Raw genomic sequence first — 26,743 nt, forward strand, 5'->3', positions numbered from 1 at the left:
TTTCTGTAAGGATACTTACTTGACATAGTGGCAGATGCAGAGGATACTTCTTGAGAATCTTGGATGGTGACTTGGAAGCTTCTGACTTCAGGATCAAGCTTTTTAAAAGCTAACACTCTTTCTCTGGCAGCAGGGGTCAACTTTAAGTGAGCAACGGAGATAGCTGCATAAAAAAGACAAAAGAATAAAGACATCAGTGATCCTCATCATATGAGAACAGGACTGATAGTGATCCTTCGAGGATCCTCTACCCTACCATGAGTGGCCCATTCCTTGGGCAGATCCTTCCCATCCGGGATGGAATCCCTCTTAACAAAGAAAAACCGACGTTTCCAGTTTGTATCATTCTTGGTAACTTTGAAGATAGGGTGATCCTCCCCAGCTTTCCGTTTCAGCAGATACCGATGTGATCCAAACGTAGTAAGATCATAGAGCTCAGCTAGCTCCGCCATCCCCAGATCAATTCCTTCCTGCTCAATGATCCTCTCGAAGGTATAAAGAACCCTCCAGATCATCGGCATAGCTTGGATGTAAAAGATGCCGGTTAAAGAAAAGAAAGACTGGGTAAAGTCTGGAAAAGGATATGAGTAACCTATAGCAAACGGAGTAGCAGGAAAAGCCACCCAGACATCTGAGACAAAGTCGCTCAAAGCAGTAGGATCAAAGGATTTAAAAACAACATTCGCCGGAAAGCAATGGCGAATCTTGTCTATGTGGACATCAGTAAAGCAGCACCTCTCCGTAGGAGAATCCTTGATAATCCCCTGGCTTTTTAAGGGACTATCCTTCTTGGAATCATTGTGTGGAGAATTCCGGAGCAACATGTTTCGTGACGGAATAGAAACAGAGACGGAGTAGAAAAAACAGAGTAAAGAAAAGAAAGAAGGGAAAGAGAGAAGAAGAGGATACCTGGACAACCTTCGGTGCAGAATATAAGGAGAGTGTATCTTGAATTTAAACACAAACTGATCCTGACCCTATCTCCTATTTATAATGATGATTTGCAGGGATTGTCACATCTGTGACGTAATGATCATACGGCTAGTCCGAGCATAACGGCTAGTTTCTTGGAGTCGCCCGTTAGAGATAAGATCATAACAAAATATAACTCGTCTATTTACAATTAACTCCTTATATTTTGGGGGCAATTGTTAGGGCTGGATTTTTACTATAAGTGATCCTTATACGTGATCCTAACTAGTGATCCTTGTTTCTTTGGCAGGCAGTGATCCTCAACCGGACTTCAACATCAGGATCATGGGACGTTATGGTGATCCTTATACTAACGGTCACCTTTGCTTACTACAATATTGTTTTGCAGGAACATCTAGCAGGATATGCTCTAAAGATCATGATCCAGGGACACGTCTTCACAAATATGGCAAGAGCTAAATCAGAGATAGACGTTGCACAGGATATGGAAACATGGCTTAATTCATGGGCAGCGATTTAGGCTAGATTATCTTTATTTCTAAAGGGGTAATGAGCTGATATCTAGTCATTTTACCTAAAATAGGTCACCCACACATGTATAAGTACCACTCTTCTTCATTCGGAAGAACACACACGAAATACGACACAACTCTCAAACACTCAGACACTCAGTGATCCTTGTACTCAGCTCATTACCATCCAAAGTTGTAGTCATATTTTTGTTATATTGAAGTTGGTGATCGGTAGTTGCCATCACCCGAGGTTTTTTATGCCGGAGATCATTCATTGATCAAGGGCTTTTTCCTCGTATAAATCATTGTGTCTTTGCATATTTCACATTGAAGTGATCCTTTACTTTTTCTACAAACCAAGCATCATTCCCCGTTTACTTAAAGTTTGGTTGCATTATCCTTGTGTGATTTTTGACCAAAACACTGTGAACAATAGGTAGGATTACAAATGGTGGAGGGATCCTCTGTTTGGGGGATGAAGCCATTGTGATCCTGCCGCCTTTAATTTCCCGCACTTGCTATAACCGCATAAACAATGGACACCCTTTGCCAACCCATGTGGACGGGCCACGTTTTGCTGGTAGAAACGTGGGTTGGCAATTTTGACAACTTTAAAAAGGGGTTAATATTTAATGAATAAAACTTTTAACTTTTGACTTATCCTGTGATGTTATCCTTGTATATCTTTTGAACTTTCAATCGTTTTGATTTATACTTGTCTAAGTAAGAAAGGTTAAGCAAATTATGTTTAAGAAATTTAGGATATGATCCAGGATCAAATATCCTATAGTCGAGAACTTCCAAAAAGTAGTTAATTTTAAGGGTCATAGGTTCAGTTGTCAAAGTGTAAGGGTTAGTCAAAATAATGAATGTATTCAAAACAGTTAAGGATCATACCTGAGAATCCAAGTTAGGATCCTAACCTTTAACCAGGATAACCATAGGAAGAACTTTAATGGGTAATAAGGATTGAGGATCCTTAATTGTTTATCTTTGAAAACCTGAAAATAGAATATAACTTGGGACTAAGTCAATATCATAGATAAGTTAGTAACTGGGGACAATCCCAAAGGATCACTGGGGACAAGCCCGAAGGATAACTGGGAACAAGCCCGAAGGATAACTGGGGACAAGCCCGAAGGATAACTGGGGACAAGCCCAAGGATCGTATGTAAACTGGAGTATGGCCCTCACTGGCGACTATCCAAACTTAGTGACATGAAAATGCCAAAACCTTAGCTAACATGAAAACGTTAGAAACCTTAGGAACGGATGTATGGTACGTCTAACATTATACGTAGGATCCTAGGTATAGCCAGTACGATGGAATTATCAGCCCCTAAAGCGAGTACTGGTCCCAAAGACATGAACTATATCAGGATCATCGTGCGCTACAGGCGAAAACTGGGGACAAGCCCAAGGATCGTGTATAAACTGGGGTTGAACCCAAGGATCTGAGTTGCTTCTGAAGATTGTCGACAATATGCTAAGGATACCTGGACTATCAGAACTCAAAACCTCGTGAGAGAAGGATGAAGGATACATGATCCTTATCCTTAAATAAGAAAATATGTAAATAAGAGTTCAAGCTTAGGACATTACCAGAGTAAGGATCGTCGATACTTCAGGGATCCTTGAAGGATACTTCTAATGTAAGGATCATATGTGCCAGAAGGATCCTGCTCACATGAAATATTTCTTCAAGTGGACAGCATTCCAGGCTCTTGGTAACAAATTACCCTCCATGGTCAGCAGTCTATATGCCCCCTTTCCTGCTTCGGCTTCGATCAAATAAGGGCCTTCCCATTTTGGTGCCAATTTCCCATCAACAGGATTGGTGGTATTCTGGAATGCTTTTCTCAATACCATATCCCCAACTTGGAATTTCCTTATCCTGACATTTTTGTTATAAGCACCAGCCATTCTTTGTTGGTAGCCAGCCATCCTTATCCTAGCCAAGTCTCTGATTTCCTCAATAGTATCCAAGTCTTGAACCAAGTTCTGATCATTTTCCTCAGGATCACGGGTACTTGTTCTAGCAGTTGGAACCACCATTTCTGTTGGGATCACTGATTCTGCCCCAAACACCAAAGAGAAGGGTGTTTGACCAGTAGCATTCTTGGGAGTTGTCCTATCAGCCCAAAGCACATAAGGCAATTCCTCTGCCCATTTTCCCTTCTTGGATCCAAGTTTCTTCTTCAGATTGTTGATGATGATCTTGTTGGATGATTCTGCTTGACCACTAGCTTGTGGGTGGACTGGTGTTGATGTTATCATCTTAATCCCCCAGCTGTCACAAAAGTTAGTAGTTCTGCTCCCAATAAATTGGGAACCATTATCACATACAATTTCAGAAGGAATGCCAAATCTAGTTATAATATTTCTCTTAATAAAGGATATAACTTCCTTTTCTCTGACTTGGGCAAAGGCTTCAGCCTCTATCCACTTTGAGAAGTAGTCAGTCATAGCAAGCATGAACACTTTTCCACCAGGTGCCTTAGGGAGCTTGCCGACTATATCCATCCCCCATCTCATAAATGGCCAAGAGGATGGTATAGGATGTAGAAATTCAGCCGACTGATGAAGGATATTGCTGTGTCTTTGACAAGGATCACACTTCTTAGCATACTCCACAACATCCCTTTTCATAGTTGGCCGGTAGTATCCTGTCCTTAAGATCCTTGAGAACAATGCCCTGCCCCCAGTGTGGTTTCCACAATCTCCTTCATGAAAATCTTTTAAAACTTCTTGAACTTCAGGATCCTCGATACATCTTAAATATGGTCCTGCAAGAGATCGCTTATACAACATATTATTTAAGATTGTGAATTGAGATACCTTAATTCTGAAAGCCCTAGGGTTTTCTCCCATAGGAATCTCTTCGTGTTGTAAGTATCTCATGATTGGTGAGATCCATGATCCTGAACAAGATTGAGTATCCTCACTAGGGATCATTGTAGAATCCTCTTCTATTTCCATGGCCACCTGATTTTCAATAGCAGGAGCCAGGATATGGATGATGGGGATACTTATATCCTATGGGATCTTCAAAGATGATCCTAGATTGGCCAGTGCATCAGCTTCTGTATTTTCTTCCCTTGGTACCTGTGTCAAACTGAAGAAAGCAAAGGAGAGTGCCAATTCTTTGACTATCTCTAAATATTTGGTTAGTTTTTCACCTTTAACAGCATAGGATCCATTAAAGTGATTAGTGATTAACAATGAATCCACGTATACCTCAAGATACCTGATCCCCATATGCTTAGCAATTTGCAAACCAGCAATTAAGGCTTCATATTCAGCCTCATTATTAGTGGCTTGGAACTCACAAGCTATGGAGTGGGGTATTATGTCCCCCTGTGGCGATTTTAGTAGTATACCAAGCCCTGTGCCTTTAACATTTGAGGATCCATCAGTGTGTAGTATCCGAGGATCCTTGGTTTCATCCAGCTGCTGGACTTCCAATTCGGCTTCCTTTTGTAAATCACTACTGAAATCAGCCACAAAGTCTGCTAATGCTTGAGATTTGATGGCTGTTCTAGGCTCATATCTTATATCATGGGCGCTAAGCTTTACCGCCCATTTAGCCATCCTTCCGGACATCTCTGGTTTCCTGAGGACATTCTTAATTGGAAAATTAGTTCTAACAACAATAACATGGGTTTCAAAATAATGTCTTAGTTTAGTAGATGCCATAATTAGTGCAAGAATAAGTTTTTCAAGGTGTGAATACCTGGATTCAGCATCAAGTAAACTCTTACTTACATAACAGACAGGATATTGTGTACCTTCATGATCCTTAACAAGGACTGCACTTACTGCTTTTGAGGATACCGCAAGATATAAGGATAACACATCTCCTTTTTCTGGTTTCATCAATGCTGGAGCTGAGGACATGTATTCTTTGAGGGCTTTTAAAGCATTCTCATTCTTTTCAGTCCATTCGAATTTCTTGTTCTTTCTTAGGATATCATAGAATTCTTTACATTTTTCTGAGGATTTGGATATAAATCTGTTTAAGGCTGCTATCCTGCCTGTTAGCCTTTGCACATCCTTAGCGTTGGCAGGGGATTTGATATTCACCAATGCTTTGATTTGTTCCGGGCTTGCTTCGATGCCCCTCTGGGTTACCATATATCCTAAGAATTTGCCTGCTTTAACGCCAAAGTGACATTTTGAAGGATTAAGCTTCATGTTATAATTATCAAGGATATCAAATGCTTCCTCCAAGTCCCTTAGGTGATCCTCAGCTTTTTTGGATTTCACCACCATATCGTCTATGTATACTTCCATAGTTTGTCCAATCTGATCTTTGAACATCATGTTCACCAGCCTTTGATATGTTGCACCTGCATTCCTTAATCCAAACGGCATAGCAATATAACAATATAAACCGGTTGGGGTCATAAAAGCCGTATCCTCTTGGTCAGATGGTTCCATCTGAATTTGTTGGAATCTAGATGATGCATCCATAAAGGTTAACAGTTCATGACCCGCCGTTGCATCCACCATGGAGTCAATGTGGGGTAATGGGAAAGGATCCTTGGGACATGCCTTATTCAAATCAGTGAAATCGACACATACCCTCCACTTTCCATTTTTCTTTTGAACAACAACCACATTGGCCAGCCATTTTGGATACTTCGCTTCTCTAATCATACCTGCTCGTAGTAATCTTTCTACCTCTTCCTGGATAATGGCATTTCTTTCTGGTGCAAACTTCCTCCTTTTTTGATGGATTGGTTTAACTGACCTGTCAATGCCAAGTTTATGAGTGATAATATCTTTAGATATACCTGTCATATCCTCATGTTTCCATGCAAAGGTAGATTTTCTTCTTTTGAGGAAGGATACGGTGTCTTCTTTCATTTGTCCAAGGATCCCTGATCCGATATAGATTTTCGATTCAGGATCATCAGGATCCAAGAGTATCTCGTCCACATCCTGCTCTCTTGCCTCCAAGACATCCCTTGGAGGATACTTTAATTGCTATTGCTCCCTTGATTTCGAGGCTGGTTTCATTGATGAGGTGTAACAATCCTTAGCCTCCTGCTGATCACTATCGATCTTGATTATTCGCCAAGGGCTAGGGAGCTTCACACATTGATGGTAGGTGGATGGGACTGCCTTCATATCGTGTATCCAGGGCCTGCCAAGGATAACATTACAACAAGACAAACAGTCAATAACACAAAATTTCTGATAATTATGTAATCCTTCCACGTAAATTGGGAGTTTGATGTCCCCCAGGGTTTTCTTAGTTTCGCCACTAAACCCCACGAGCACGGAGGATCTTGGTGTGATGTCTGATTCAGGAATACCCATTTTCTTCAGAACATCAAGCTGGATAATGTTTACCGAACTTCCTCCGTCAATAAGGTTCCTGCGGACAAAATGGTTAGAAATATAAAGAGTAATAACTAAACTATCATGATGAGGATCCTGGATGTTAATTCTATCATCCTCATCAAAGGTTATGATCTTTCCTTCCGAGACACTTGATGTTCGAGTAGGCCTTTCTCCATTATCCATTTTAACTTCCTTTGCATGCCTTTTAGCCGCTGAAAAGGATGTACCACAGATGTCTGATCCTCCAGAAATAAAGTTTATCACTTGTGCATCTGTCGGAGGGGCTGGAGCTTTTTCGGGGATCCTTTCAGGATCCTGAGTCCTTTGCTTTTTTCTTCCCAACAATTCTTTCAAATGCCCCTTGCTCAGCAGGTATCCAATTTCCTTTCTTAATGCGATACATTCTTCTGTTAAATGCCCAAAATCTTCGTGGTATGCACACCACTTTGATTTGTCTTTAGCTGCGGCTGGTATTCTTTCTGGGCCATCTGGCTTTTTCTCCTAGATTCTGCATTGCAAGGATTAGTTCATGGTTATCAACGGAAAAACAGTATTCAGAAATCGGAGGATAATCCTCATCATCCTCTTCTTGGTCAATAGCATGCACGTTCTGGTTGTCGGTTCTATTGTAGGATTTGAATTTGTTGCTTTTGAAAGAGGATCCTTGCTTTTCTTGTTTTGAGGATCCTACTTGTCTCTCCTGGATCCTCTTGTCATCCTCTAGCCGGATGAATCTGAGTGCCCGAGTCCCTACTTCGTCTAGGTTCCTGCATGGTGTTATAACAAGATCATCATAGAATAATGAATCCCTAAGCAATCCCATTTTGAAAGCCTCAATAGCTGTGGCCACATCCAAGTTGGGAATGTCTAAGGATTCTTTACTAAATTTGGTTATATAATCTCTTAATGATTCATTATGACCCTGAGTTATCCTATATAAATCACTAGTCAATCGTTCAAATTTTCTGCTACAAGAAAATTGATTATTGAATAAGTTAACTAAATTAGCGAACGAAGTAATAGAGTAAGGGGGAAGACTTAGCAGCCATTTAAGAGCTGATCCAGTAAGAGTGGATCCAAATCCCTTGCATAGGCATGCTTCCTTTAACCTTTCCGGAATTGGATTGATCTCCATCCTCTCCCTGTATTGTGCTATGTGTTCCTCAGGATCCGTTGTACCATCATACAGCTTCATAGTAGGGATATGGAATCTTTTGGGTATATCAGCATCACAAATTGGTGGTGCAAAACGAGATACCTTATGGCTTCCATCTGCAATCTTCGGAATAGGTTTGACTACCCCTGGAACACTTGAAATCATATCCTTCAGTTTCTGCAGTTCTCTGGCCACAGCATGGTTGATACCTGTATCCTGCATGAATCCATGGTTAGTGGTAAGAGAATTATTAAAAGTGTTACCTCCCATCGGGTTCAAGCTAGGAACATTGGATGTGAATCCGTATTGCTGAGATTCTGGCATAATGGAGGGACCAGTGGAAGCAATGGTCTGCATCGGAATAAAATCTCCTTGATGGACATCTGAACTTCCTGTCTGCAAACTCTTCGAGGATCCTGGTATCTGGAGGGATCCTTGAAACTGGGATGATCCTGGGATGAGAAAGGATCCTTGACCCTGGGATAATCCTAGAACAAAGGAGGATCCTTGAACCTGGGATGATCCTGGAATAAAGGAGGATCCTTGAAATTGCTGCGCTCCTGAGTAAGCTCCTGAATTCATGAAGGATCCCATATGCTGAGTATAGGTCCTGCCGGCTGGAAATATGATCCTGATGCCTGAGTCACTGTTGATGAGCCGAAATGTACTCCTCTTGATCCACCCACATGTTGAATGTCTGGGATCTCTGATGGCTGAGAAGTAATCATCAGGGTATCAAAATTCAAAGATTTGGGCATCAGTGGGGAATGATCCTCTGCCGTTTTCTTTTGTCTTTTGAGATCTCGGATTTCCTTGAGGATCCTGTCATTAGTTTCATCCTGCTGCTGCATACGATCCCTCATCTGCAAAATCAAAGTAAATATATCACTAGTACTGGGAGCAGAAGAAGTTAGAGCAGAAGAAGATGAAGGTTTAGAGAAAATATGAGTTGGTCTCTTCTCAGCATTTTTCTGAGATCCAGCTGGTGGTGGCGGCAAAGGTGGAGTGCCCTGAGATGAGTTGACTGCAGACATCGCTGTGGAGGTATTCTTCAACGATGAAGCCATGCAACGCTCCGGAATGATTACTAACAGAAAAACTTTCTTATGAATGAAGCACCAATTGCCCCACGGTGGGCGCCAAACTGTTTTGGTCAAAAATCACACAAGGATAATGCAACCAAACTCTTTGTAAACGGGGAATGATGCTTGGTATGATTAACAAAGATAAGGATTGTAGGATCGAATTTCGACCTAAACGAGTCGTTCGGAAGAGCTCAAATCCGTTTCAGAGGTGGAAACAAGGAAACGGACGTGTACACAGCTTGTATCACACTTTAATCCTCTTGTATACTGATTTTACAACGTTTTCGTTTACAAGGAAAACCGGCAATACCTCGGTATCAGATCTGAACTATGTTACAAATGAAATGACAATGAAGCCTATATATACTAGTCTAGGACCGCTCATAATGACATCTACCATAAAAGCGATCCATGCAAAAACCGAATGAGCGATCCATCATGTTGTCAAATAAGCGATCCCCAGATGTTCATATAAGCGATCTGACATGTATGCCGTATAAGCGATCCATCATACTTTGACCTTAAATGAACCTTCATATAGGACCTTTCATATTTTGTCTCTTGTGATGTCTTGCCATTGCACCTTTGAGAGGTGACATATTATTGGACCCTCATTTGGTCCTATCAAAACCAATGAATACAATTCACATTTTAGCCTTTGTCGTTTACTGATATTGATGATTATAACATTTTGATGATGTCACATGATGTCATCATTAAACATGATGACATCATGCTTGACCAGATCCGCATCGCAATCCGGACTCGACATTAGACGAAGACGACAGATGACTGCACCAACAGACTCCCCCTCAGATGTTGACGAGTCTAAAGTGTCGAGTCTTCAACGACTTCAGTCTTTAACAGTGAAAGCATCCTCAAATCTTTCTCTTCTCTTTTCATCAGCATCAACAGATGACTCTTCTCGCACAATCTTTACTTGGATGTCTTCAGACTCCCCCTTTCGATAAGCTGGGATCGCAGTCTCGCTTGTTGAACTCTCAAATTCTTCATGTATCGGAACCTGGATCTCTATCTCTTTGAAACCTGCACATCCTCTACCCAAAAATAAATCTCCCGATGATAATATGAAAATATCTAATGAATAATTCGCAGAAATTATACAATCACAGAATGATTTTACAATTTGAAGAACCACTTGGAAATATATATCATTTTTGTTTTCAAAAACCAACACACTCTCCCAAACCATCTGTTCATCATGTTTAGCACTCGAAATTTTGAATATCAACTTTTCAATATCAGTTGTCGAAAATATTTTTGACTTTTTCAAAACTTTATGCTAAAACACACTGAAAATCTTTTTGGATTTTTGACATAAGAGAAATAAAAATGCAGTACAGAAATATTTACAAACATTATTTTTGTGAGTTTGTGTAAGAGGATCATAATAGCTTATGAGACAAATCACCAACACCGTTAAGCTTCCTTTCATTTTAAGTTCTAAACAATTTACCTAGATTGTCAGTATACTGATCCACTTAAATTTCCACACAAAGTTCAACTGATCCGAGATACGATATTAATGTTTTAAACACTTAAACTTATCCGCGTGTCCCACTACTTGAATATACTCCTGTATCCAGATCCCAATATTCAGTCTTACAGGTGAGTATACCACAGATGATATCTGTAAGGGGTTAGGTGCGAAACCGTGAGAGCTCAGGTCAGAACTTCCGTTCAGCAGAGAGATGACGGCTCGACTTTTGGTGGGTCCCCTTTAGAGGATCTTTTTTACAACAGCAATGAATATCAATTTTATTGTTTCATCGATTTGCTGAGGGCGGCGCTTTTTCAAGCATTTGCAGAAAGTATTATCCGGGGACTAGGTCAGTACTTCCATACAGCAGAAGTCCCGGGATAATACCCCAGATATCACTGAGCATAAAGACCTAGTATCTCAGAATAAGGGACCTTTCAAACAAGATTTCAGGGGTTACCTATATATCCAAGTTTGTGTTAACCCACAGAACAAGCAAGTTTGAAATTTAGGTTTATATCTCGTCACAGTTTATTAAATGTGCAAAAATCTACTGACACATCCACAGTAAAATTGTTTAACACTTTTAAACTTTCCAAATCTTTAGCATGTTGTGATAGTCCGCTGATGTACTATCATTTCCTCTTTTTCACAACAAACTCATTTTTGGATTTTATCATGTTTTTGTCTTTTTCAAATTTTCTAATGTTTTTGGATTTTCTGAAATTTTCTACTCCCCCTAAAATGCAAACACATTAACGAAAATTGAAAATAAACTGTACAGAAACATGACAACTGATATCAAATCACATCAATTCGCCACTCACTTTGGCATAAACAATCAGAACTCCCCCTATCAACAAACTATTTTCTCATTTAGATTTCAAAACACTTAAGTTTGTTTTAATCAAAATGATTTTTCCGGAAAATAAGTTTGGTTGATTTTACCACTTGTAGGTATATCAATACTAAATTCGGGGATGTGGTTCATCATCTTGTCTCTCAATTGCTTGTAGGAAAATGCAAGTACAAATTAATGTCCTTGATTTACCATATGCACAAGTTATGCACAAACAAATCCTCTAACCACTTATAAACAAACATAAACAAACCTTTTTTACCGTTTGCATGATTGACATTACCGTAGTAAATTCCTCAAGAAAAATGCCGATACCTGCTCCTCGCTTACCAACCTGGAAGCTCCGGCATAGTCCTTTAACCTGTAAAATTTTGACAATTTTAAACATTTTCAAATCATCGTAATTAAACATGAAAGATGCCGATTCCTGATCCACGATTACCAACTTGGGATCTCCGGCATTGCACCTTTGAGAGGTGACATATTATTGGACCCTCATTTGGTCCTATCAAAACCAATGAATACAAGTCACATTTTAGCCTTTGTCGTTTACTGATATTGATGATTATAACATTTTGATGATGTCACATGATGTCATCATTAAACATGATGACATCATGCTTGACCAGATCCGCATCGCAATCCGGACTCGACATTAGACGAAGACGACAGATGACTGCACCAACAAGGATCACTTAAATGAAAATTGCACAAGTGACACAAAGATTTATACGAGGAAAAAGCCCTTGATCAATGAATGATCTCCGGCATAAAAAACCTCGGGTGATGGAAACTACCGATCACCAGACTTCAATATAACAAACAATGTTTACAACTTTGGATGGTAACGAGCTAGGTACAAGGATCACTATAGTATCGTATGCTAGAGCGTGTGAGAAATGTGTTGTGTCTTCCGAATGCTGTAGAGTGCCATTTATATAAGCGTGTGTGGTTGAATTTTAGGCAAGTCACCTAACTACTAGCTCGTTACCCCTTTAGAAATAGAAGTAAATTTAGCCTAACTAATTGCCCGTAATTTGTGCTAAGTTTCCATATTCTCCACAACGTCTATTTCCGGAGATGTATGTGCGAGATTTACTTGAAAGATTCCTTAATAGCGTTGCCAAGACCAGGTCCAACTCGTAATCCCTGCAAAACAACATTAAATTCAAAGAGAACAATCGTTAGTATGAGGATCCTTAGGATGATCCATGATCCTGATCCTGAAGCTCTTCTGAGGATCACTATCTGCCAAAGAAACAAGGATCACTCGTTAGGATATCATGTAAGGATCACAGGTCATTAAATTCCTGCCCTAACAGACTCAGAAACGGATTTAGAATCTACCTCAAGCGCCTTAGCAGCCAGCACCTTGTCAGCCATCGTTCCCATGTTTTCAGCATTCAACTCCTGTGTCGTGTCAATGATTCCAGTGTCAATCTTCTTTGACTTCTCTTTCTTTTTCTCTTTTTCTTCTCCGCTTCCCCACCATTTTCTTTGCCAATAATCATTTTCTTCTTTCATCTCTTTGATTATGGTTTCCAAATCAAGAGTGTTATGGTCAATAGCAATGTTTCCCTGGGGGTCAAGATAACATTCCCTGTCTGGATCCCATCTCCTTGCTCTTTTTGCCTCAGAAAAGATACCAGCTATTCTGATTATTTTGTTCGTAGCTATCAGCTTTCTGTGACAATACTTCTGTTCTTCAGTTCTGTTATCTTTCCAAGGAACAGGTTCAGATTTTGCCATGAATGCATATCTAACCGCATCCTCCTCGGGTAATAACTCACTCCAGTCGTAACCTTCATCGTCGTGAATTACAGCAAGAGCTCTAGATTTCTCTTTGTTTTCCTCAAGCTGCTTCATTCTTGGAGGCTCTGATTTATTCTGATGATAAATCGCTTTCTTGTAGTAATCTTCTCTGAACGGGTTCTCAGATTCATCAGCATACGCATTTCGGCATTCACGCTTAAAGTGACCTTTCTGTTTGCACTTAAAGCATGTCACTTTAGACTTGTCAAAGCCTAACTTGGTAGAAGGTCCACCAATTGACTTTCTCCCGGTTATCTCCATTAAACGCTGTGCTCGACGAACTGCACTGGCCATACACCACCTTATGTCGATCAGTTCCATCTCCTCAGGATCAATCTGATCATAATCTTCCTTCGTTAGGTTGGTGTTGCCTATCTTCCCTGCTACAAGACTTTCATAAGATTCTAACACAGACGCTAGGAAAACCATCTGTTGTTTAGCAGACTCCTCGCTGAAATTTTGAGCGTTCTTTAAGTCTACAGCAATGTTGCATTGAAATAGATTCTTTGCATCAGAATGATTTGCAGATGACGAAGATCCATTGTGAAATCCACTGCTTTGACTTTCTTTGTTTGAATTGTTAACATTTTCAGCAGAAAACGCAGTCTTGGGAGATATGTTCTTTGGCATCATGCTCTTTGGATAATACAAATCCAAGTTCTGCTGGTAAGACGAATGATTTACTTTGTGTGTCTTCCTTAACTCTAACTCGTGACTCTCTAGTCTTTCAATCAACAGATCCACTGTAAGCTCTGCAGGCTTGATCGTATTTTTCAGCATCAACGCATAATATTGCCAATCTATCTCATCTGGCAATGAATCAAACAATTTGTCGACTAGCTCTTCTCGAGAATAGAAAATTTCATGTCTTGCCAGTTCCAGCTTCAGGTGCCCAAACCTTTCAATCATTTTACAAACTGATTCATTCTTTAAACACCCAAACAAATCAAACTCTTTTCTAAGTAGTTTCTTTTTGTTTTTCACTATTTCTGCACTTCCTAAACATTTGTTTTTCAACTTATCCCAGAGATCTTTAGCACTGGTGTATTCGATCAAAGATATTATATCTTCTCGAACAGATTGAAACAGCAACGCACCACATTTTTGCTCAGCAACAAACAACTCTATCTCATCAGGTGATGTTAAGCTTTCACCATCTTTGCCCCCATCATTGTATCCGTTCTTTAGACTCTTCCAGCTAAGATAAGGAAAAGCCCTCAACCAATCTTCAAACTTCTTGGCCCACCGACTGTACTCTTCGATAGCCATCAACTTCGGGGGTTTGTTATATGTTCCAAATGCACTTTCAACCTCCAAGGCATCCGATAACTTTTTCTTTGTATTTGGCGTGTTCTCATTGGTGTTGCTAGAAGAAGTATCATCTCCAGAATTTCCAGCAAAAGCATACATGTCGCTAAACGGGTTCATGAATATATCATCCATCTTGTATGTACCTGGAAAATCAGCAAACACTTAGAAAATTTTCGAATTTTTGAAAAACAGCTGATTCGAGCGGAATCAGCTTTAGAGCGAAATCAACAGACACTATTCGAGCGAAATCAGAAATAGTCTGATTTCGAGCAGAATCAGAAGATAACTTTCAAGCGGAATCAGAATTTATCTGATTTCGAGCGGAATCAGAAGATAAATTTCGAGCGAAATCAGAATTTATCTGATTTCGAGCGGAATCAGAATTTATCTGATTTCGAGCGGAATCAGAATCAGAATTTATCTGATTTCGAGCGGAATCAGAAGATAAATTTCGAGCAGAATCAGAATTTATCTGATTTCGAGCGAAATCACAAACAAAACTTCAAGCGGAATTAGAATTTTATGCTATTACAAGCGAAATCACCGATTTTTTTTTTGAGCGGAATCAAGTTTTTAGTCCATTTTTACCAGTTTTACTTCGAATTTTAACCTGATTCTTTCTAGGTTTTGTTAATACTATGTTTTACACAATATACTCGAAATTCAGTCCATTTCAACCGCTAGAACTTGTTCAAATTAGAAAAGTATGAGAAGAAGTGAGTAGAAATGAGAAAATCCGGTAGAATCAAGCTGCTATGATATGAACTCCTCGTCCTGAGCTCTGATACCACTTGTTGGACCGTGTTGTGACCCTAAATAGTCAGTAAAGGCAGTTCATCTTTGAATACAGAGGCGGAATCAAAGTCACAACAGCTATATCCTTTTAATTCCTTTTCTATTAATGCTTTCTGAGTGAATTTTGACAGCAATTCGACACCTAGCACATGACCTGATTTCGCTCCAACCGTTACAACTGAAATCATCACTGACCTATTTGTAGTTGACCTGATTCCGCTTGAAATGGTTCAAGCGGAACCCCATGATGATGTTTCGAGCGGAATCACCATGATGATGTTTCGAGCGGAATCACCATGTTTATTTGGAGCGGAATCAACACTTTACATCTGGAGCGGAATTACAATGTAACCTGATTTCGCTTGAAATGACTTTATGTCATTTCGAGCGAAATTACACTCTAAGATCCACTTTTCCATTTCCAAGCTCCAATCTAACCTATCTAGACCTAAGACTCGATAAAGATGCAGTAAACTGACATTCAGTGCACCAACACTTTCCTTGTTGCTTCATTTAACCTTCTATAATCTATATATACCCTCCATCCTGTGACGGTTCTCGTTGGTATTAATTCATTCTTTTCGTTAGTTACTACCATCATACCTCCTTTCTTTGGACCTACTTGGACGGGACTTACCCAAGGACTATCAGAGATAGGGTAGATAAGTCCGGCGTCAAGTAATTTGATGACTTCATTTTTAACCACTTCTTGGACATTTGGATTTACTCTACGTTGTGGTTGTATTACCGATTTGTAGTCATCATTCATTAAAATTTTGTGTGTGCACATGGAAGGACTTATTCCTTTAATATCTACAAGCTTCCAAGCGATCGCATTTTTGTGTTTTTTCAAAAGTTTAATTAATTTTTCTTTTTCTACACTACTTAATTTAGACGAAATAATTACATGTGATTTACCATCTTTGTCTAGAAAAGCATATTCCAAACCTTTCGGAAGTTCTTTGAGCTCAAGATGTGGGTCTTTAGGAGACTCCTTATTTGGTTGCTCATTTTGATCAAGAACTTTAAAAGTTTGTTCTATGGCGACCTCTTCTTCAACAAAGTGGTCAATCTTTTCACTTGTATCGGGTGGTTCATCTTCATCTTCAATTAGGGGGTCATTATTGCCAAAAGGATATTTCATTGAACGCTCAAGATCGATGCTCCTTTTGAATGCCCCCAATTGAAGAGATAGATTGTTGTACTTCCGGTTTTTCAAAGCTTCGTGGGTTTTTACAAAAGGTCGTCCCAACACTAAAGGAGCGTCATCGAGGATGACAAAGTCAGTTGGGATTACCATTTGATTTGTTTGAACCAAAACATCCTCAACTACACCGATTGATTTTATTACTTTCCGATTGGATAGAAAAATGGGTATTTGAAGTGGAGAAAAATCACTAATACTTAATTTTTCGAAAATGTAATTAGGCATTATGTTAACACAAAGATCTTTATGAATCGTGACATTACTAATAAAGGAATCTTGAAAAAAACATGGAACCGGTGTAATGTTGATTTCAAATGGATCTTCTTTTATTAGCAAAGTTTGATCGTTAGTTAACTTAATACTTACCGTTTCGTCAATTTTAGTGTTAGTGTTTAACTCTTTTAAAAACTTAGCATGAGTGGGTACTAAACAATGATTTTCAAAAGAAGGTGACAAGAGATTAATTTCTTCAAAATTAGACTCTTCTTTAATTTTAACATTGACGGACTCACCTTTTTCATTGTTTAACTCATGTGTCAGTTTTTCACTTATTTGTTCTTCCATTTTTACCTCTTCAACTATCTATTCTTTATTACAAGTTAATTCTTCTCTTACGCGGGACTCCTCTTCCCTTGCGTGAGATTCTTTTATGTATCGCTCGATAGTTTTAAAGTGTTCTAATATCCTGTCGGTCACATCGGCAATAGAGTAAGGATCGGGATTTTCAAAGCTTGAATCCGGATGTTCGATCCTTGGTTCCTCATAGCATTCATATGAAGTTGATGGTTCATACCATTGTTCATCATTGTAAGTATATGATGGATAAGGGTCGTAATTTTGTTCTTCATAATACCCATATGAGGTGGGTTGTTCACGCCATGGTTCCTCATAATAAGCATATGAAGGTGGTGGCTCATATCTTGGTTCCTCAAAGTGTGAGTATGAAGGCTCATATCTTGATTCATCAAAATATGAGTATGAGGGAGAAGGTTCATACCTTTGGTCTTCATAGGATGTGTATGAAGTCGATGGCTCGTACCTGGGCTCCTCATAGTAGGTGTATGAAGTGGATGGTTGAAATAAGTTACAATATTGAACCGAGTGCGGGTTACCACAATTAGTGCAATAGTCTTCCCTATAATCATCCTCTCCATAGGTGTAGTTGTAGCCTCCTGAGTATTGATCCATAAGAATCACTCAACAGACCACAACAGAGTCTTGAGACCAGAAAACAAAAATAACAACGGAAACAGAGGCTGGACACGGCCCCGTGTTCAGGTTCTGTATCTGGGCGTTTTAATTAAAGGTTACTGGTTTTGTGCAGCACGGGGGCGTGTTCAGTGAGGACGACCCCGTGTTTAGACACTGTATCTGGGTGTTTTTATGAAAAGTATGCAGCACGACACCGTGTTCAGTGAGCACGGCCCCGTGTTCAACCTACTGTAAATGCAAAACTATCTAAAATGCAGAAAAATGTGAGCGCGTTTTTAAAAAGGTTTTGAAAAACTGATTAGGCCGTCGATTTTAAGCTTTCTTAAAATCCTTGTGTCCCCGGCAACGGCGCCAAAAACTTGATATGTGTGTGGTGTTATATATTTTTGATATATATTTTAAGCCCTTTTACACTTTTAACCAAGTTTTAAATTTATAAAACACGATATTTGCTAACACTAAACACACATATGGGCAAGTGCACCCATCGTGAGCGTAGTATAGGGTTGGTAAGATACCAAGGTCGTCCAAGGACACAAGAGCTTTTAGTACCAGTTTATCCTCAACGTCTAATCAAATCAAAAGTTAGAAAAAGGTTTTTAAACTAGAAAAAAAAAAAAACTAACTAAAATGCTGAAAAATAAAATAAAAACAAAAACAGATAGACAAGATGAATCACTTGGATCCGACTCATGTGTAGTGTAATCTTTGATTATTTCCGCACTTTTGCACTTTTTAAGAGATTATCTTAGTTATTGTAGTAGGCCCCTCTTTTGAAGGTGACGTTACCCTCAACCCAGTAATTTGAGTCAGCAAGGATACAATCCTACAGGGTCGGATTATTGAAAGATAATTAATTAAGTTATTAATGCATAATGTGCTAGGCCCCTCTTTTGAAGGTGACGTTACCCTCGGCTAAGTAATCTGAGTCAGCAGGGATACAGTCCTAAGTAGTCGGGTTAAAGTTTTAATAGTAGCTTACATATGAGGGGATCAAAGAGTTTGGACCCCCGCCATCCAAGACCGGTGGGTATTGAAGGAGGTCCTACTAAATTTGACCTAGGTTCTTGCAGGATCTATACACTGAACAAGGCAAGACTCTTACCAAACCGTTCCCTTAACCCCCGACCAGGTAGCCAACATATCTCCATATAGACCGTGGAGATATGAATGGTGAAAATCTTTTATTTTATATAGACAGTAAAATAATTCCAAGACACCACGGACAAACGATAAGGAATAATCACCTTCAACATAAGAAACTAGTTACTAAAGTCATTAATACATAACCAAATAAAAAGTGCGAAAAGATTAAAAATAAAAAGTATTACACTAAACACTTGTCTTCACCAAGTGATGTAAGAGACTTAGGCAAACATGGCCTTTGATTGTCAAGAACTCTTACGATCAATCTTGGATCCCAAGACGACTCACACACTCTATGATGGATGATGGATGATGGTGGTGGATGATGGTGTTGTGATGGTGGTGATGGGTGGGTGAAGTGTGAGAGAGGTGGTGTGCCAAGGGATGGTTTGCAAATGAGCCAAGCACCCCTATTTATAGCCTGAACAGCAGCTCGGGCACGACCCCGTGTCCATTGGGCACAGCCCCGTGTCCATCCTCCTTCTCTTTCTTCATTAATTGCAATTTGTCTGCATTAGTTGACCACGCCCCCGTGTCCGCTGGGTACGACCCCGTGTGCAGAAGCGTATCTGTACTATCAAGATTTCCCTAGATTCTGCGAATCTTATAGTTGACCACGGCCCCGTGTCAGCTGGGCACGCCCCCGTGGTAGGTGATAGAAGCTTCTACAACTTTGTCTTTTCTGCAGACACTTGGGCACACCCCCGTGCTCACTGAGCACGGGGCGTGTTCAACCTTCTGTTCTCTTGTTTTGCTTGGGAAGATGCTGTCGGGGGGTCGGGCATGCCACATTTGTTCCTTTTCTTGTATTTATGTTAGATTTGGCTGCCTTTTTGCTTCTTTTGTTCATTTGAACTCATTTAATCCTGAAAATACAAAAAGGAAGACAAAAACACACTTTTTCCAACATTAGTACTAAAAAGGGTTAGTTTTATGCCAAAATTGATGTAATTTATATGTTGCATTTTGTGAACATCAGCAGCCGAATGATATCTCCCCCGATCTGCAAAAATCCTCCATCGTGTTTAACACAGTCGGCTTTAGATCATCCCAATATTTTTTAAAAAACTTCACAGAAAATCCATTCGGGCCTGGCGCTTTCCCACCATCGTAGCAACAAATTGCATACCAAATTTCATCGTGCGAGAAAGGCTGCACCAGGCTCGCAGCTTGATCAGAGGACAATTTAGGCAACCCCAAGTCTTGGAACTGAGGGCGTTGACGAATGGGTTCAGCAAAAAGCTTCTTGAACCACTTCCTAATCTCATCCTTAATAGTCTTTAGGTCAGTGACGCAACTAAAAAAGGAAGTTGGGGGAATAATGTCAGGCGGCTGTTTGCACTTTCCCATTGGTCCAGCCAAATTGCGATTTTGCCCAGTTTATTTATATTACCTATTACCTATAACTACAAAGAGAAATTGGGGGAATAGTGCCACACAACTAAAAAAGGAAGTTGGGGGAATAATGTCAGGCGACTGTTTGCCACTTTCCCATTGGTCCAGCCAAATTACGATTTTGCCTCGTTTAAATTTATAGTTTTGCTATTAGTTTTGCTTTTTCTTTCTTTTAGCCAAATTATGATTTTGCCGTCAACTCACATTTATAGTTTTGTCATTGTTTTTGTTTTTTTTCCCTATCAAATTATGATTTTGCCCCCAGTATAAAATTCGTTTAAGTGATTTTTTTGACAAAACTATGGTAGTGTTTTGTTTAATTGGTTGGCTTGATGTAATTTTTATTCGTGCCAAGCGGTAGTTTTTCCGTCGTTTTAGTTTAGCAAAGTATGATATTGTTTCGTTTTAATTGGTTGACTCGATATAATTTTTTTGAGATCATGTTATGAGTAGTATGTACAAGTAATCGAAACACAAATGTACATCTTATGAGAGAGAAATATTCGGCTTAGTGTCCCGCAACGCGGGCAAGCTGCTGCCTGACACTCCCTCATTGGTCCAGGTATATTACGATTTTACCCCAGTTCAAATTACGAATTTGCCCCTGTTCAAAGTTACAATTTGCCCATGGTTAAAAATTATAGTATTGACATTGCTTTAGCTTTTGGCAAATTACGAATTTACCCTAGCCCAAAATTACAATTTTGTCTCCTATTAAAAAGTACAGTATTGCCATCGTTTTAGTTATTTTCAAAAGGTGTGCGGGGGAATAGTGCCAGACTGCTGCATGGCACTCCCCCATTAGCCCGGGTATGTTACGATTTTATCCACAGTTCAAAATTAAGAATTTGCCCTGTTCAAAGTTACGATTTTGACAATGGTTCAAAATTATAGTATTGCCATTGCTTTAGCTTTTGGTAAACTACGATTTTATCCCAGTCAAAAATTACATATTTGCCCTCAGTTCAAAATTATAGAATTACCACCGTTTTAGTTTTTTTTAACAAAATTATAAAGGTGTTTTGTTTTAATTGGTTGACTAGATTTAATTTTTATTTGTGTCAAGGAGTTGCCTAAGATTGCTCACTAGTTAAAACAACAAAATCAGAGTCCGGTTGTGATAAAAAAAATATATATAAATAATTAGTTAGCATTAAGTTGGTAGATTGATAAGGGCTTGCATCCCCGTCTTAGTTAGCTTTAAGTTGGTAGCTTGATAAGGCTACAACCATCAGTGAGCTTTGAGAAAAGCTGATTGCCAAAAAGTGAAAAAAATAAAATAAAAAATGCATATTCAGCTCACGACCAAGTTGGCACAATAATCTTGGTTGTTGATTTTTTATTATTAAATCAATGCCTTGGCTTATAATTGGTTCTTTTATAATTATGTTTTTAATTTTAGGTTTATCATAAATAATTCTAGCTAAAACATGATTTTCTTTAATAACTTTTTAGTATTTAATTATTAAAAAAATCTGAAAACACAGTATTGTTTAACTTTTTTTGTGAACATATCGATATAAATTTTATCAAAAACCGAGTTCATTCGAAAAAAAAAATATTTTTTAATTAATTTTTTTTATAAAAAATGCATATATCTTTGTTTTCCACATGTTGTAACTTGTTTGTAATTTTGTTAACTATGTATGATGAATGTATGTGTTTTTTTATTAAAATTTTTTTTATATTGTTCTTATTTATTTTGCTTTTAAAACAAATCGGTTTTAAATGAAAATATTAATTGTAATTATTTTTAAGGCATTTATGGATAACTAATAAGCATAAAAATATATATTTAATATAAAATGTTTTAAAGGTTGGGTTGTGAATGTGAGTAAAAGGTAGGGATGGCAATCAAATCCGAACCCGCTGGGTAAACCCGAAACCCGACACACTTGGGACAGGTTTGGGGTCGGTTAATCGGGTTTGGGACGGGTTTGGGAATAGTTTTTATTTTTTTCGCGGGTTTGGGACGGGTTTGGGATTTAGTGATATACCCGTTTACCCGACCCAATTACCCGATAAAGTGTATCCGTTTACCGGATTGTATACCCGACATAATTTCTTTAATATTATTAAATATGTATATATATGATACATCCATTTTTTACACATATAGGTATTCTATTCCGTATACATTGTAGTTATTTGATATATATTTTTATAATGACAATACAAAATGTAACCGGTTAGTAGTTACCCGATAAATACCCAATGGGTTTTGAGATGAGTATACTCAACGAGTAATCTTTTTAAATTAACGGATTTTACCCGAAACCCGTGGGTATACCCGATACCCGATGGGTATTTACCCGCTAGAAACCCGACGGGTTTTGGGACGGGTTTGGGACTAGCTTATCTAACCGGGTTTGGGTTTGGGTTTGGGTTTGGGATTACCTAAACCCGTCCCAAACCCGACCCATTGTCATCCCTAGTAAAAGGTTGAAGTAGGTTGGGTTGTGTAGATGGAAGAGAGAGAAATTAGTTTTTTATTAAAAAGTTGGGTTGGAGTTGGTTGTGAATGGAGATAACCTAAGAGCATTCTCATCCAAACCATCAAAATCTGTGTGGGGGGTTTTTAAAATATAAGAAGTATAAAAAGTGGTTGTGAGTGAAGGAAAGAGAAAATGTTACTGTTCAATTGTATATTTGGGGGGATACTATTCACCCCCTATACTTTTTTAATATATATTGAAAGTGGTTGTGAGTGGAGAAGAGAGAAAATGTAATATATATTGAAAATGAGAGAGAAAAAGTATTTGTTTTTAGTGGAAATATATTGATATAGAAGTTGTTTTTTAGTGGAATGTATGTATATTTTTATCTCCCTCTCAAATAAGTTTGGACTCCAAACAGACATCAAGTGGGCAACTTCATTCATTGGGCTGTGCAGCCCAAAGCCTTCACAAATCCGCTAATTCAGTTATATTTCATTTTGTCATCAGACAAATCTTCCCATAATCTTTTCCACAACTAATCACTGTCATCAGACAAATCTTCCCATAATCTTTTTCACAAATTATCACGTTACCTCCTATCACAATGTGACACTAAAAAAAGAATCAATTCAATATAAAAATTAATGCATTTTAAACACCATAAACATGTATAGTGTATATAAAAATGTACCCGTTTGTATGCAACATATGTCATTGCAATGCAAGCGCCTCTCTCTAGATAATCTGGCATTAAAAAAAACATCATAAACATGCAAAAGTGTATATATAAAATGTACCCATTGGTATGCCATATGCAACATATATCTATGCAAATGCCTCTCTGATCATGATTTAACAAGTGTATCAACTATGCCTTTCAGCATGGAAGTTTTAATCTTCTCTTTTCTTCCCTTTGTTCTTGCCGTAATTCTTTTAAAAACATATATTTCTTCTTCAAAATCCCACAAACGCCTACCACCATCTCCCCCAAAGCTACCACTAATTGGAAACCTTCACCAACTAGGCTCGAGCCCACACCGTACCCTTCAGGTGATGGCTCAGACGTATGGTCCACTCATGTTGATTCACCTTGGTACTGTGCCGATACTTATAGCCTCCTCTGTTGGTGCAGCTCGAGAGATCCTGAAAACCCATGATGTAACATTTGCAAGCAGACCGAAACTAAACATCCCTAGTAGAATATCTTATGCCTCCAAGGACATAGCTTTCTCACCATATGGAGAGTATTGGAGGCACGTAAAGAGCATTGCGGTGCTCCATCTTTTAAGCAACAAAAGGGTTCAGTCTTATCGATACGTGAGAGAGGAGGAGATGTCTCTTATGATGGAAAAGATTCGAAGAGATGGTAAATTGGTTGTTAATTTGAGCGAGTTACTTGTTTCGCTTACAAACAATGTAGTTTGTAGGGTATCTTTGGGGAAGAGATATGATGGGAGGAATTTTAAGAACTTGTTAGAAAGGACTATGACAGTGTTGGGAAGTTTTAGTGTTGGGAGTTATATTCCATCACTAAGATGGGTTGATAAGTTGAGTGGATTAGAGAAGAAAGTTGATGAATTTGTTAAGGAATTCGATGAATTTTTAGAGGGTGTTATCATTGAACATGAACAAAAGAAAGAAGTAGGTGCTCAAGGCCCTGATCTTGTTGATATCTTATTAGAAATTCAAAGAGATAACTTGACAGGTTTTAGTATTGAGAGAGATACGATCAAGGCTATCGTCATGGTAACATTTCTTTCTTTCTTTCTTTCTTTTGAATCATACATATGCGCCAACACGTTTAGTTTTTTTACAAGTATGGTTGCATTGAATTCATGACCATATTATTTGCACGAAAATTCTTATTTTAATCAAACACCCTTGAACTATTATTGACAATTATGGTTAAAATCTTATTACTTATTATAGATTATACATTATAGATATCACGAATGTGAAAATTATATTGCCATTAATATTATATTCTGCTTAGATGTCGACGTTTTTTTTTTTTTTTTTTTTTTTAACAGTAAACTAGTGGAATTAAAACAAACTCAATACGATTACAAACTAATGTCGACGTTAATTAGCCAAGTATAGATATTGACCAAAACTTTAATGATATTGCATCTTTTAGGATAAAAGACATCACAAAAATTTCCCTCATTCATGCTAACCGTTTCATACAACATCCAAATCTCTTTGTTCGACTATTGGTTCATGCAGGACTTGTTTAGTGCTGGAACCGATACAACATTCACAAGCCTACAATGGGCAATCTGCGAGCTATTAAGGCACCCACAAGCAATGAAAGAAATGCAACAAGAAGCCTTGAAAATAGGCCAAGGAAGATCAATGATTGTGGAAGACGACTTAGAAAAAATGCCCTACCTAAAAGCCGTCCTCAAAGAAACCCTACGACTACACACTCCAAATCCATTGCTTGTTCCTCGTGAATCAACACAAGACGTCAAACTACTCGGCTATGACATTCCATCCGGCACACAAGTGTTCATCAATGCATGGGCTATAGCAAGGGATCCTTCAGTGTGGGAGGCACCCGAGGAGTTTAGACCAGAGAGGTTTTTGAACAAACCTATCGATTATAAAGGGTTTCATTTCGAATTTTTACCATTTGGTGCAGGACGAAGAGGCTGTCCAGGTATTCAATTTGCAATGACTGTTAACGAGCTCGTTTTGGCTAATTTGGTGTACAAGTTTGATTTATCTTTGATGGGGGAAGATGAATTGGACATGAGTGAGACATTTGGTATTACAGTTCATAAGAAGTCTCCTATACTAGTCTCAACAACTCCTCGTTCTTAAGTGGGAATTCGTGTTTCATATCCACATGTTTCTTGATATATTTAATAAAATAACATGTTTCATATTCTGTGAAACTTCTTATTTCAAAATAAATGTGGTATACTAGTGTCAGCTAGTCTTATTTCATAAGAAGTGCCATGTTTTAATTAAGTGGGCATTGTTGATTATCTACTTGTCGGTCTCTGTAGCTCTTCAGTCGGATAAACGTACATAATCTTTGGATAAACGACCACTAGTCCAATTCACTCAAACCTTTTGCTCATCTACTACTTCTTCTTGTTAAACATGACAAGATTACACGCGCAACTTAGTTGGAAACATTGACCGGTTCCCTTCTTTTTGTGCACGCTAGTTTGGGTAGAGAGGCACATCCTCAAGCCAATATGTACATCATAAACTTACATTTTCATGAAGCTCATATGTAGGCGGCTTAATTGTATCAACGTTACGGTGTTCATATACACACGTGTATATATAGCCGGCGGTTACGTAAAGTGTCTAATGAGAAGTGTATTAAGTCCATCTCAACCATTGGTCTCGATACTCAATGCATCTAAAAAATGCGATGACAATTTTGTAGAAAAATATCTAATTAGTGGGTGGAATGGCATTTTTGTCAACTCATTGACTGCTTAAAACAAAATAAACATGTAATCACACGAATTTTCAAGAAATAAACCCTTTTAGACGTTCGGTAACAAAATCTAACAAAAAAAAACACTCATTTCTAACTCATTTCCGCTTAGCTTCATATACATGCGTGATTATTTCTATTTTAAGGGGTAGTGGTAGGGGCGTGAATTTTCGACACGACACGAAAACCCGACACGAACCTAACACGACTTCTTTGGGTTTGGGTTTACCCTAAACGGGTTCGGGTCAGTTTCAGGTTAAACCCGCGAACCCGTTTAGCTAAACAGGTCAGGTTCGGGTCAAACACGTCGGGTTCGCAGGTTGACCCGTTTATTTTATATATATAAAGTTTAGGGTAGACTCTGCCAATACAAAGAGTTGAGGATTTGTTTTTAATTAAAACTTTATTGTAAATAGATGATCGTATATTTGACTGGGCCTTTAGGGCGGCATATTTCAGATTTGCTTCATTCCAAGATAGAAGATGAAACGATTTGTGATTCAGGCGCCAATTTCAATTCTCAAATCTTCTAAACCCTTTACCAATAGTCCAATATATAATGTTAAAGTCTG

General features: G+C 38.6%; 1 protein-coding gene across 1 annotated transcript; it reads left to right on the top strand.

Moving 5' to 3' along the window:
- The first annotated feature begins 23,538 nt into the window (after positions 1 to 23,538).
- LOC110873737 (3-beta-hydroxylase) lies at positions 23,539 to 25,687 on the top strand. Its single transcript, XM_022122737.2, has 2 exons — positions 23,539 to 24,457; positions 24,938 to 25,687. Exons 1-2 carry the CDS (start codon positions 23,582 to 23,584, stop codon positions 25,535 to 25,537), a joined length of 1,476 nt encoding a protein of 491 aa, XP_021978429.1. The 5' UTR covers positions 23,539 to 23,581; the 3' UTR covers positions 25,538 to 25,687.
- Positions 25,688 to 26,743: the final 1,056 nt, after the last annotated feature.

The sequence above is a fragment of the Helianthus annuus genome, chromosome 8, assembly GCF_002127325.2.
Source record: "Helianthus annuus cultivar XRQ/B chromosome 8, HanXRQr2.0-SUNRISE, whole genome shotgun sequence".
Classification (NCBI taxonomy): Eukaryota; Viridiplantae; Streptophyta; class Magnoliopsida; order Asterales; family Asteraceae; genus Helianthus; species Helianthus annuus.